Below are 13,415 nucleotides of genomic sequence, written 5' to 3' on the forward strand. Positions count from 1 at the left end.
TCATATGATCAAGCATCAAAATCTTCCAGATTTCATTGCGGCAAACATTATTCATTATGACCAAAGATATGGCTTCTTTAGTGTTAAATTCATAATTGTTTTAAAATACTTATTTACCTGTAAAGAAGCCCTTTTCCTCTGAAACTTTTTTGCCAATCTCTGAAAGTCTGGTATCCTTCTAAGTTGATCTTCAAACAACATCTGTCGCAACTCTGTGTCTTCTACAAATGCTTCAACTATGTTTAGTCTCTCCTCTGTGGAAAAAAGAGAAAAGTATTAAAAATTTTGTAACCAAGAATTACTTGTCCCCTTATTTTTGTTTTATAAAAAACATATCTGATATCAGTATACTTATACAATCTGGTATTTGTTTCTCGTAAATAAGAAATGCAAATTTTTTATTAAAAAAGACTGTCAGTGACATAAAATATCAAATAAAGAAATAATTTCTGACAATCATTTTAATACTTATGAAATGAGGACTTCCTTTTCTACATTTTAAAATCTAATACAACCCCCAATTTTATTTGTCCTTTCTTTCAATTCATCATTTATTACACCTATCTTATAAAGTTACAAAGATTGATAAGAACTTCATCTATTATCCCAACATGAAATAAAACTTTCATATCTACTAATGCTGGACTCCTGAGCTGGAAAGTCTAATGACCTTAAAACTGAAGCCTGTAAGTTTTGCCAAACAAAAGAAATTTAAAATAAAAACAATTACCTATCCTATTTTTATCCACTAATGGTTGTTTGACCCAGTGACCGAGTAACCTCTGACCTTGAGCTGTGCGACATCTGTTCAGAAGTCCCAATAAACACTGATTCTTGTTTCCTCCTATGAATGTAATAAGTATCATATAACAACCCGAAATATCCACTAACAAAATAAGCACGATAAATAGAGACATTAATACTATATCTTGCCTGTTTGCCAACATTCGCCTTTTTATAAGGACCAGATATTAGGCAATGTGCACGACAGAGTTATACAAATGTAGTTCTTAGTCTAATTACTCCTCTACTGATGAAACATAAATATAGAACTTCAAGGATATAGCTCTTTAGAATTAAAGAAAGGTGTACCTAACCAATATATTACCATTTTCAAAGTACAAAAAGGACCATAACTCTGAAAAATATGTTGGGTTTTTGTCTATTTATTCAATGATGATGATAAAAGAGTGCACAAAGTTTCAAAGTCATAGCTCAATATAGTTTATTTGAAAGTTCCTACCTTCAACAGAACTTGGCAGCAGATTCAAGGCACGAACAGCTGCGGCATCAAGCCTCATGTACTGACCCAAGTCAAACACAGACAATGTGAATTGTCCAAAGTTACTCTCATCTGATAAAAGCTGAAATATAAATCATGTATATGTTAACAAGTATTCCTCTTACAGCAAGAATTTAAGCTTGTAGAAACTTGATGTGTAACACTTATAATAAGTTGGCAATGCCGGAAATCCTCAAAGTATTAGAAGAACATCCAACCACAACCTTAGAGTAATCGGCAACAATCATTTATATCCTCCACGCTACACCTCTTTTCTCATCAAAAATCAAAGTCAAGTCAACCAAGATCTGGTCAAGTGTAAACATTCAAACTTTAACCATGGAGGTAGACTACAAGTACCCTTTTCAAGCATTATTTCACGCCAAAGTGTGCATAACAACCCACCTCAAGAGCTGGAAGGCCAACATGGCCCTCCGTGGCTGAGGAGTGAGGTTATGGATATCACTTTGTCTCATGTGCCCTCTTTACTATGAGTTTTTACTGGCAGCTGATCAAATTCTTACATGCCTTAGAATATTGGGTTTTTCAAAGGTTCGTAACTCCTTCATGACTCAACAGAACAGAATATTTCAATCTAATATACCTAGCTGTATATACTCTATCTATGCCTAAAATCAAGTAATGCGAAACATGATAAGCAACTTGGGAGAAAGAATGGAAACTTACCTCGAGATATTTAATGATTGCCGACAAGGCTGCCATTGCATGCTGTTTGTCTACCTCAGCTGTATTAACAAATAAACAATTATTTTGAAAGAGCTAATATTCATACTTAAAATCAATCTGAACTTAGTTTTAGTCATTAATAGCTTTCCTTCTGTTTGTTTTCAATACATTTTCAGCCTACAATTACACTCCACTTATATGGGTTTTTTTTATTCTTTCCAACACAAACTTTTGGCAAAACACAAATTTCATATTTTATGACTAAAAACTTCTAAAATTTTTACTATATATAATTATATATTCCAATTTAGGATAGCCAGATTGCGACAACAGTTTAATTAGACATGGGAAAATCAGTAATGGTGTCATGTGAGGTCGGCAGTCATGATATCAACAAGATTTGAACCCACAACCTCTGATTTGAACCGCTGACACCTTAACAAATATCAAACCACTTGATTTGTGAGTCCATTCATTTAGCTGATTAAAGACAGAGCAGAGACCAAAAGCTGGATCCCGGATAAGGAACATGTTTTTCGTGACAATTTGATAAATGACATTGTGTCTGAAATCAATCATTCTCCAACTCTGACTATGTTTAGAAGTTAGCAGTTACTTGTGGAGAACAGGTAAGTACTGGTTCGAAATCCAGAAACAATGGTTAGGTCAAGTGCCTGTGATTAAATGACCGAAATACTGTTGAAAAATCAGTTCAAACCTAAAACAAACAGATCTGATCAGTATTTCAATACATGCAAACAGTCAGTTATTTACTGTCCTGTGATTCAAACTTGTATGTACGTTCTGTATAACTGAATAACTGAACATAATGCTACAACACCAAGAAACAAACATTAACCTTAAGCCTGCTGGCGGGCAAGTGATCCTACCTGTGCGACCATTGCAGACCAAGAACATCCAGCACATCAATTCAAGTCTGATCAAGGTCGGCACTGTATGCTTTTCAGTCAGTAAATTTCAGTCAACAACCCCTCTGAATATGAAGTGGAACTGCCCAAATTGAATGATGGACCAGTCCATTTGAGAAATTTAGCAGAGTAAAGGTTAAATCAGTAACTTACGTAAAGAAGCAGCATTTCCTTGTTCACCTTTCTTCATCTTAAGAAGACGATTCATGTCTTGTACAGAATCTTTGTTTGTGAAGTCACCTGGAAATTAAATATAAATATCCTCTGAAAACCTGGCTCATAAATGTCTTAGCCAGAATTGTTAACTAGGCTTACAGCTAGGCAGTGGAAACAACCCATCCCCCATACCCAAGTTTTACAGAATTTTATACACTATTCCATGAAAGAAGGAACTGTATCACAATTTTTCCTGAAAATACTTGTTTTTAATTTTAAAATAGGACTTATTTGTATGTTAAGGGGATATACCCCTCTGTCACTGCACGTAAAAGGGCATAAAATTATTTTACAGATCTTTGGTATTATCAAATGTGGACAAAACTAATCAACAAGAAGTTTGACTATACAGTAATTGGAAACCACACTCCTACATGCACCAACCTTTATTCTCATATGCACAGTCAATACTTAGGTTAGAATACAATAAGAACTTACTTTTCTTTCTCTCTGTAATGAGTACACCACTTCTGTCAAGGACCTGTTTAAGTTTACCAGCATTAGCAGCTGTATCTCCAGTGGCCAGGATACATTCCTTCGGACCTAACTGTACTATCAATGCCTGCAACAGTAACAAGTATCTTTAAGTATACATAAAATATTTAAACCATAATTAGAGTGGAGTACGTAAGTACCTAAGTATCCAGTCAGGTAATGCTTCTACTCAGGCACAAAATAACTACTTGGGTACAGATATAATATAATCTATACAGACACAGTTTCAAATTTTTCAAATCACACCACAGAATAGAGAATATATTACACTGTACTAAAATAACACAATACCCGTACCTGTGTTTTGACATTTTAAATATGTATATACAACCCGTGTATCTTCACTCTAGGATGTGTCAGGATAAATGTACAACAAGTGACAAGGACCTCTTAGTTGAAAGTGTGAATCAACAGATTTAACGATTTACAGTTACCTGCCGTTAACAGCCGAGGGAACTTGGGTAAAACTAGAATGTGTCTGTAGGACACAGGGTTGCCCCCCCCAACTGGAATATTTTGTCACAAATACGAGGAAATAATTCCAAATGTTTATAGCAGTCTTAATGGGGTAATAGCCTCAAAAAAAAATTAGACAATGATTCATTATTCTATACCACATACTTTTTGAGCTATGAAGTGCATCATAAACAAAAAATCCACTATTTTGGCTATTCAAGGGCCATAACTCAGTAATAAAATGCTAAGATTCTCAAGAAGAATTGCCAAGTGTCAAGGTCACATTATAGATAAAGACTCAAGCCAGGTTTCATGCATTTTACATTAAATACTTTTTGGAAGTTAGGCACCTAATTAGGTGAAAATGAGCATTTTTTTACTATTACAGGGCCATAACATTTTCAATTCATAGGGGGAGGAAGCCAGCAAATAATAAGAGGTATGCAAGATAATATCATGATAAAGACTCATGAAAGATTTTCAATCCATTTATAAACATATCCTTTTTGACTAGGTGCGTCACAAGGTGAAAATGTGCATTTTTTATAGGCTATTTCAGGGCCATAACTCTGAAAATGGGGGCCGAGCAAGATAAAAAGTAGAGGTGCGCAAGTTCATATCAAGATAAAGATTTATGCAAGGTCCAAAATCAATTTATATCAAATACTTTTTGAGTTCGCGCATCACAATGGAAAATGTGGCATTTTTACTTTTTTCCAGGGCCAAGACCTGAAAGTAGGGGCGGACCCCGATAAAAACAAGAGTGCCAGAAAGTCACAATTTTACGCCCGTCACAGCAAATTTCTTTAACTCTAAGCACCTGTATTTTTGCAGATTAATTTTAAGTTTGTGATTTTGTTATTAGTAATCATATCAATATCTTATATGTTTTTCTAAGTTCGCAAACAAACTCTCCTTACCGAGTATAGATACCTTACAAATACACCTAAATAAGAAAGTAACAACTATGTTGTACCACAGAAAAAGAGGTCTTGGTTTTTCCCTACGGTTCAATTATAAAAAAGTTACAATATAATGTAATTTATAGTAACCACAAGGTGGAAGTTAATCTTTAAAAAAAAAAAAAAAAAAAAAACAAAAAAAAAAAAAAACAAAAAACAAGAGCAGCTCTCCATAGGGAAAGACACATGCCCCCGATGCTACTTTGAATGAATAGTATTATGGCCGATGTTAGAGTTTTAGAACCTTTATGACACGACCTGTGTCTTGCGCGCGACACGTCTCTTACGTGGTACACATATCATGCCAAGATATTATGAAAATCCATCCTGGATGACAAAGATATGGAACCGTGACTCGCCCATCAAAAGCACTAATCCTTTAAAAGTCTAAAGTGATACCTTTACCTATGAGCTACGGACCGGGTCTTTGCGCGCGACACGTCTCTTACTGTGGTACACATTCATAGCCAAGTTAATGAAAATCCATCCATCGATGACAAAGATATGGACCGGACACCCCCATCAATGCACTATCCTTTACCGACTCAGTGTGACCTTGACCTATGATCTACGACCAGGGTCTTGCCGCCGCCACCAATCGACAACCTGTTGTTACCAAACAAGCAAGTTAATAGCAAAATCCCCATCCATCGATGACAAAGATATGGACCGGACACCGCCATCAAAGCACATCACCTAAACGTCAAAGTGTGACCTAGACCTTTGACTACGGACCTGGGTCTGCGCGCGACAACGTCGTCTTACTGTGGATACACAATCATGCCAAGTATATTTGAAAATCCATCCCATCGATGACAAAGATAATGACCGACACGAAAATTGCGGACAGACTGACAGACTGACAGACCTACAGACGGTTCAAAAATATATCCTCCCTTCGGAGCAAAAAAAAAATTGTAAGTCCACACAAAAATCCTTAGCAGGTAGAGATTGGTCAAAATACACCTCAAAATTGGATGTAACATGCATGTTGTACTACAGAAAAGGGGTCTCGATTTTTCCCTACGTCTAGTAATGAAAAAGTTACAATATAAGCTATTTATAGTAACAACAAAGGGAAGTAATTATAAAGGGAACTGCGCATGACACTTCGTCTCATGATGGTGTATAATTGTGCCAAGTTACATCAAAATCCCTCTATGCATGAAGAAGAAATGCTCGGACCCCATTCTTGTATCTGACCTTTGGGCCTCTAAGTGTGACTTTGACCTTAGACCTAGGGACCTGGTTCTTGCTCCATGACATTCCGTCTTGTGGTGGTGAACATTTGTGCCAAGTTATATCAAAATCCCTCAGTGCATGAAGAAGAAATGCTCCGGACAAAGTTTTCATTCTTGTATCCTTTGACCTTTAAGTGTGACCTTGACCTTAGACCTAGGGACTTGGTTTCTTGCGCATGAAAACTCCGTCTCATGATAAATGAACAATTGTGCCAACTTTCATAAAAATCCCTCTATGCATGAAGAAGATATGCTCCGACAAAGTTTTCATTCTTGAATCCTTTGACCTCTAAGTGTGACCTTGACCTTAGACCTAGGGACCTGGTTCTTGCCATGACACTCTGTCCTCATGATGAAAACATTGTGCCAAACTTTTCTAAAAAATCCCTCATGCATGAAAAGAAATGCCCCGGGACAAAGTCATACTTTGAATTTGACCTTTGACCTCTAAGTGTGACCTTGATCTTAGGCCTGGGGACCTGGTTCTTGCGCATGACACTCCGTCTCATGAGGGTGAACAACTGGGGCCAAGTTTCATCAAAACCCTCCATCATGTAGAAGATATGCCCGGACAAGGTCTGTGGACGCCGCCCCCCGCCCACCGCCCGCCAGGGGCGTTCCCATAATACGTCCCGTTTTTCAAACGGGCGTATAATAGGAGGTGCGCAAGTTCATATCATGATAAAGACTCAGGCAAGGTTTCATGAATCTATATCAAATACTTTCTGAGCTAGGCGTGTCACAAGGTGAAAATGTGCATTTTTGACTATTTCAGGGGCCATAACTCTAAAAATAGGAGGCGGAGCTAGACAAAAAATAGGAGGTGCGCAAGTTCATATCATGCAAGATTTAATAAATTTATATCAAATACTTTTTGAGTTAGGTGCGTCACAAGGTGAAAATTTTCATTTTTGACTATTTCAGGGGCAATAACTTTGGAAATGGGGGGCGGACCCAGAGAAAAATAGGAGGTGCGCAAGTTCATATCATGATTAAGACTCATGCAAGGTTTCATGAATCTATTCAATACTTTTTGAGCTAGGCGTTCACAAGGTGAAAATGTGCATTTTTGACTATTTCAGGGGCCATAACTCTAAAAAAAGGGCGGAGCCAGACGAAAAATAGGAGGTGCGCAAGTTCATATCATGATAAAGACTCATGCAAGGTTTCATCAATTTATATCAAATACTTTTTGAGCCAGGTGCGTCACGAACTTCGGACGTACGCACAGACGCACGGACGGACGGACAAGAGCAAATCTATATGCCCCCACCACTCATGGGGGGGGGCACAAAAAACTGCTACCCAGTCCAGCTCTATCGTCTGTAATTCAGACATTTCAGCATGGAAGCAGATTTCCAACCATTTTATAAGGAAGTCTATGCTTTTAGAAGTATTAACTGAGCGCAGTAATAATTTTGATGGTCCTTTTTTTTTTCTTACAGTGTGATATGTAAGTATCTTGCATGAACCCTGCTCTATACAAGCTATGGTCTCACATCTGTAGAAATAGATTAGAGGATTAGAAAAGGCACTAGGTTAATTTCAGAACCATGAAGAGTGTAAAACTCTCACCTCCAGATTAGACAACTGGTCATTATCTGTAAATTCACTGACTTGGAATTTCCTCAATGTGGCATCAGCATAACCAACACCCAACATCTGTTAAAGAATTATAGGAAAACAATTTATGACATAGATATGACACATATAGAACACAGAGTTTACCTACACAAAACTGTAGTAATAAATAAAATGATTTTCACTTCATTTGGGAATACACATTCATTGCCTAAAATTGTAAACCCCACTCCCATAAGCCCTTAAACAATCTCAAAATATGTTTTATCTCGGGACATAATTTCTGGCTGTCAAAAGACAACACAACAAAGAATAATTATAACTTGTTTTTCATCAGAGTTCGATCCAAGTTATCAAGATATTCCCCTACATCCCTGAAAATGCTACCCTGTACCTGCTAAGCTAAAGGGAGGACATCAGGCAGAGTTTGTGCTAAAATGTAAACAAACTTCAGTGCTTATAAAATCATAGTTTTATTTTTTTTCATCAGATGGCATGAGAATTCCATAAACATTTCCACGAATGGAAACAAGCAGTGTCAATAACAAAAGTCAAACAAATGCATCAGTACTGACTTCCTCTGAACCCATCCCTAAGATCCAGGTACAAGAGTCAGCTTAAAAGCTTCACACTTATTCACAATTAAGCTTACATTATGAAGTCTCAATAACAAATTAACATGAGCTGTATGTACAATACATATGCTCCCCCCCTATGATGACCTGTTGGAGGTTACAGTGTGTGATTTTCAATAAGTACACCCTGACCGTGTCCTTTGATCTAATGAACTCCAAAACTACTAGGGACATCTACTGACAACAGACAATCGGCCTAAGAAATTTGAAGTCCATTGGCCAAAGCATCCTCCATAAAAGTGCCAGAATGTCCCTATATATGCCTGTCATGGCAAATTTCTTTACACTAGCACCTGTTTTTGCATATGGATTTTTTTTTGCCACTTTCTGGGGACCTGGTTCTTGCGCACGACTCATGATGGTGAATATTTGTGCCAAGTTACATCAAAATCCCTCCATGCATGAAGAAGAAATGCTCTGGACAAAGTTTGTGGACGCCGCCCCTCTGCCCACCCTTCCGCCCTCCAGGGGCATTCCCATAATACGTCCAGTTTTTCAGACAGGGTGTATAAAAAAATGATCAGAAACCCTTTTTCAATGTCAAGGTCACATTTTTTACCTTAGACATCAATAGATATCTTCTATAGAATGCATGCTATTATCCTATTAAGTTTTCACTTGGAAAATCTTTTCAGTCTCGAGGTCAACGGGACCTTCATCGTTGAGATACTGTCCTTTAAAGCAACATGGGTCACCTTATGACCAGAAGCAACATGCCCATGGAGCTTGAAGGCTCTAGGTACAAGCATTCACACTTCCTCCATCTCCAATCATGAGAAGTTGGCAGCTACTTGTACAGAATAGGTTAGTGCTGGTACACTTGTAAACTGCCTTCTTTTATGTAACTGAAGGCCCTAAATACAAAACCAACAATCCAATATAACCCACATTTTACTTCATAGGAAAGGGGAAGGGCATTACAATATGGTGTTAAACCTACCCTCTGTCCATTTTCAGTTGACAATTTAACAGCAATGACACCCACAGAGTTGGACATGTCGGCAGTGCTAAACAGTATGTCCTCAAACTGGGTCAGATTTCCAGGTGATGCCTATAAACATATAAAGATTCTTCTAATCATGTCTATAAGTATTGTTAACAAGCTGTAAACTCTTAAATTTTTATAACATAAACATTGTAAATAAACAACACATTCAGTGAAATCCTTAGTCAGGAGTGTAACTGTTTTAAGTTACCGCAGTCTATAACCAATTTGAGTTATTGCTTGTACTTTCATAACTTGTTTCAGTTATCATAAAATATTACAAAGCCCTCCTGTGCTAATTCCTTATTTTGAATGAGACTAATGCAATTAAATTTTCCCGAATCCTTGAACTTTTATCTTTTCCCCAAAATGCAGTTTAAAAATTTTTTACGCAAGGCTGATAAAGTTTTACGCAAAAGTTTTAAAGCTATAAAACTCTCAACATCCCATTATGCTTATCAGGCCCTGTGTTCACAAAACATTTTCAGTCTCAGCTGAGTTTGATAACGAAACTTTATTTGTCATTTCAATATATAAATGGCATGATTAAAACTAAATTTCAAGTTCATAACCATTTTCAAGCAACTATTCAGTAAGGATGGTCAGTCTCAGTTGGAATTAAACATTGAAATTTTAGTAAAATTGATATTAAAATTTCAAACTCAAACTCAGCTGAGGCCAAAAAATGTTTTGTGAACACGGGGCCTGGTCATGATCAGACTAAAAGAGAATTTGATTAACCACAGTTTGCTACTAATTTCACTTTAAAGGTCACTTTGTGAGAACAGCAAAAAGAATTTTTTTTTTAATAACTTACCTGAGTTAACTATATTTTATAACTAATACAGGTTATAAAATGCTTGAAAAAGTAACTGAAACAGGTTACATAACTTAAAACAGTTACACCCCTGACTGTTAATAACTATGTTCATTCTTTAATGTACAATAAAACTATCTCCAAATCTTCCAAAATTTTCAAAACTTGATCTATTAAACTTCATACTAGGTACTACATAACACTGCCCTTCTTTTACACTTAGAAAATGTACTACTAAAACATCTTGTTCTCCTGCCATATAAAAAGAAAAGACATAGAACATGAGGTATTAGTACCGTATTACAATCAAAGACAGCAGAAACCTCTTCTATTATCTACAAAGACAGTATTACCTTAAATCCCAAACTCCACTCGTTATTCTTGGCTCCACCTTTGTTTTTATACACCTCTACTCTGTACTGTCTCACTAGCAACAAGTCTCGTACAAATGATTCAAAATTCATTTTATTGAGAACCACAGACTCCAACTTCTTTTCACCTATTATTGTAGAATCAAATTATTTAACAAAACTGTAGAAAATATTGTGCAGAAAAACAAGAGCACCGCCTTGCGGGTGCTGACGCTCATCTGATTTTTTTTGTGCAATAGAAATATTGTCCTACCCATGATTTTCTAAGTCTAAAAAGGGCCATCATTCTTGCAAAAAGCAGGATAGAATTATGTTTCTTGATGTACAGTGTCCACTTATGATGGTGAAAAACTGTTGCAAGTTTTAAAGCAATAGCTTTGATAGTTTATGAGAAAAGTTGACTTAAACATAATACTCAAACCCAAAAAAATGATTTTCTAAGTCCAAAAGGGCAATAATTATTGCAAAAAGCAGGATGGAGTTATGTTGCTTGCTGTACAGGGTCAGCTTATGATGGTGAACAAGTGTTGCAAGTTTCAAAGCAATAGCTTTGATAGTTTAAGAGAAAAAGTTGACCTAAACATAAAACTTAACCAAGAAATCTATATTTTCTAAGTCCAAAAGGGGCCATAAATCTTGCAAAAGCAGGATGGAGTTATGTTTTCTTGCTGTACAGGGTCAACTTATGATGGTGAACAAGTGTTGCAAGTTTTAAAGCAATAGCTTTGAAAAGTTTTTGGATAAAAGCTGACCTTAAAAAAAACTTAACCAAGAAAACTGATTTTCTAAGTCCAAAAGGGCAATAAATCTTGCAAAAAAACAAGATGGAGTATGTTTCTTGATGTACAGGGTCTGCTTATGATGTGAACAGATTCCATTTCAAAGCAATACTTTGATAGTTTAGGAGAAAGTTGACCTAAACATAAAAACTTAACCAAGAAATCTGATATTTTCTAAGTACAAAAGGGCCAAAAATCTGCAAAAAGCAAGATGAGTTATTTTTCTTGCATACAGGGGCAGCTTATGATGGTGAACAAGTAATTTCCCAAGTTTCAAAGCAATAGCTTTGATAGTTTTTGGAGAAAAGCTGACCTAAACATAAAACTAACCAGGCAACGCCGCGCAGACGCCGACGCCGACGCCGACAACCGCTCAAGTGATGACAATAACTCATCATTTTTTTTCAAAAAATCAGATGAGCTAATAAAACAGCTCCTTTAAATTTGTGGGCTGTGAATCTTTAACATATGCAGGGTTTCAGAAATCTGCAAATTCATTGGTAGCCAATTGGGCTACCAATATTTTTGTCAGATAGCCCAAACATTTCAGTTTATTTTGTAATAAACATTTTGGTTTAAATGGTATTTAGTTTGCTTCATGCTTGTATTCTAAGGTTGGATGGAATTTGCAAATTAATACAGTGTTTTATAATCATGTTGAAACAAATTTTTATTTATGTATTTGCATTTGTTAACAATATTACCAGTAACAGCATATAAGATTGTGTAGGAGGCTCCAAGCTTATTTTTAAACTCTTCCCCTATCATTTTTTTTTCCAGTAGCAAGCGCAAAGAACACAATAATGCAAGAAATTCACAAACAGGTATTAGTGGTTATACACTATCAACCCTTACCATGCTGGACACGATTGATTCTGCCTTTGCGACCAGTGCAGATCATGATCAGCCTGCACACCCGTGCAGTCTGATCATGACCTGCACTGTTCGCCATTCAGTATTTTTTTGATATGCACCCCCTTTAACAGTACTGTCCAAACTGAAAGATGGACAAGTTCATTATAGAAATTTAGCAGGGTAAGGGTTAAGCGACTGCAGGCAAAACAATGGATCAGTACACTTAGAACACTACATATTTGAGTACAGACATCTGATACAGACATTTTTTTTCTTTTGTTTAAAGTCACAAGATGGTTATAGGTCAGATGGAGACTTCCCAGATTATAACAATGGAGGAAGACTCCAGGTGCCCTACAAGCATTATTTCAGGCATGGGCAGGCACCTGGATAGAACCACCAACCTTCCGTAAGTCAGAAAGATGACTTCCTAACATGAAAAAAATTCTACACCTCAAACGAAGTTTCAAAACCACAGTAGTTAGGGGCAAGTGATTGAAGTTAGTGACCTCAACCACTCGGCCCCTTATTAAACTCTGTTAAACAACTATAAAATACCTGATCCAAGATATTTGACAACTCCTGATGTCCTGAACACTTCCTTTGCCACAAATAAAGCATCCTGGCCATGCACTGTGTAATATTCCTAAAATATTTGTTTTATCCATAATGTTCCATTTCTAAATGAGTTAAGGCCAAAGATTTCACATGCATAGTTCCAAATAATTGTTGGGAAGTATTCTATAAAGGTTTTGATGATGAAAACTTACAATCTGATAACAATTTTAACCAATACCTATTTAAATAATCCTACAAAATTGCTAAAAAAAATATGGGGATTTTTTTTAATACAAAGGGTAAAACAAGCGGGTCATGATGACCCTGAATCGCTCACCTGAGTAATATGAGCTACATGTTTCAAATGTCAAACTGATGATAAAATATTAAGAAAGTCAGTTGGTCACATTTATGGTCAATGAAATTCAGTTTTATGATTTGTGTGCAAAACTGTGTAAGTCATCAATATTTCAAGGCTGTATCTTAAAAAACAAGAAAGTAGGTCAGTAGGTCAAGGTCACAATCAAGTGACACCATATTACTTGGGGTCATCAGGTAATTATAAT

At 36.4% G+C, this 13,415-nt stretch overlaps 1 protein-coding gene across 1 annotated transcript in view; it reads right to left on the bottom strand.

The window, feature by feature from the left end:
• The window catches only part of LOC123551025 (DNA mismatch repair protein Msh2-like), a 57,803-nt gene that overhangs the window by 22,842 nt on the left and 21,546 nt on the right, over nucleotides 1-13,415 (bottom strand). The window contains exons 4-13 of the mRNA XM_053540470.1: nucleotides 12,850-12,937; nucleotides 10,640-10,785; nucleotides 9,425-9,535; nucleotides 7,844-7,930; nucleotides 3,553-3,676; nucleotides 3,052-3,138; nucleotides 1,970-2,028; nucleotides 1,244-1,364; nucleotides 731-844; nucleotides 118-254 (exon numbers count right to left, since the gene is read on the bottom strand). Of these exons, the coding sequence (XP_053396445.1) occupies nucleotides 118-254; nucleotides 731-844; nucleotides 1,244-1,364; nucleotides 1,970-2,028; nucleotides 3,052-3,138; nucleotides 3,553-3,676; nucleotides 7,844-7,930; nucleotides 9,425-9,535; nucleotides 10,640-10,785; nucleotides 12,850-12,937 (1,074 nt within the window). The remainder of the gene's footprint in view (nucleotides 1-117; nucleotides 255-730; nucleotides 845-1,243; nucleotides 1,365-1,969; nucleotides 2,029-3,051; nucleotides 3,139-3,552; nucleotides 3,677-7,843; nucleotides 7,931-9,424; nucleotides 9,536-10,639; nucleotides 10,786-12,849; nucleotides 12,938-13,415) is intronic.

The sequence above is a fragment of the Mercenaria mercenaria genome, chromosome 4, assembly GCF_021730395.1.
Source record: "Mercenaria mercenaria strain notata chromosome 4, MADL_Memer_1, whole genome shotgun sequence".
Lineage (NCBI taxonomy): Eukaryota > Metazoa > Mollusca > Bivalvia > Venerida > Veneridae > Mercenaria > Mercenaria mercenaria.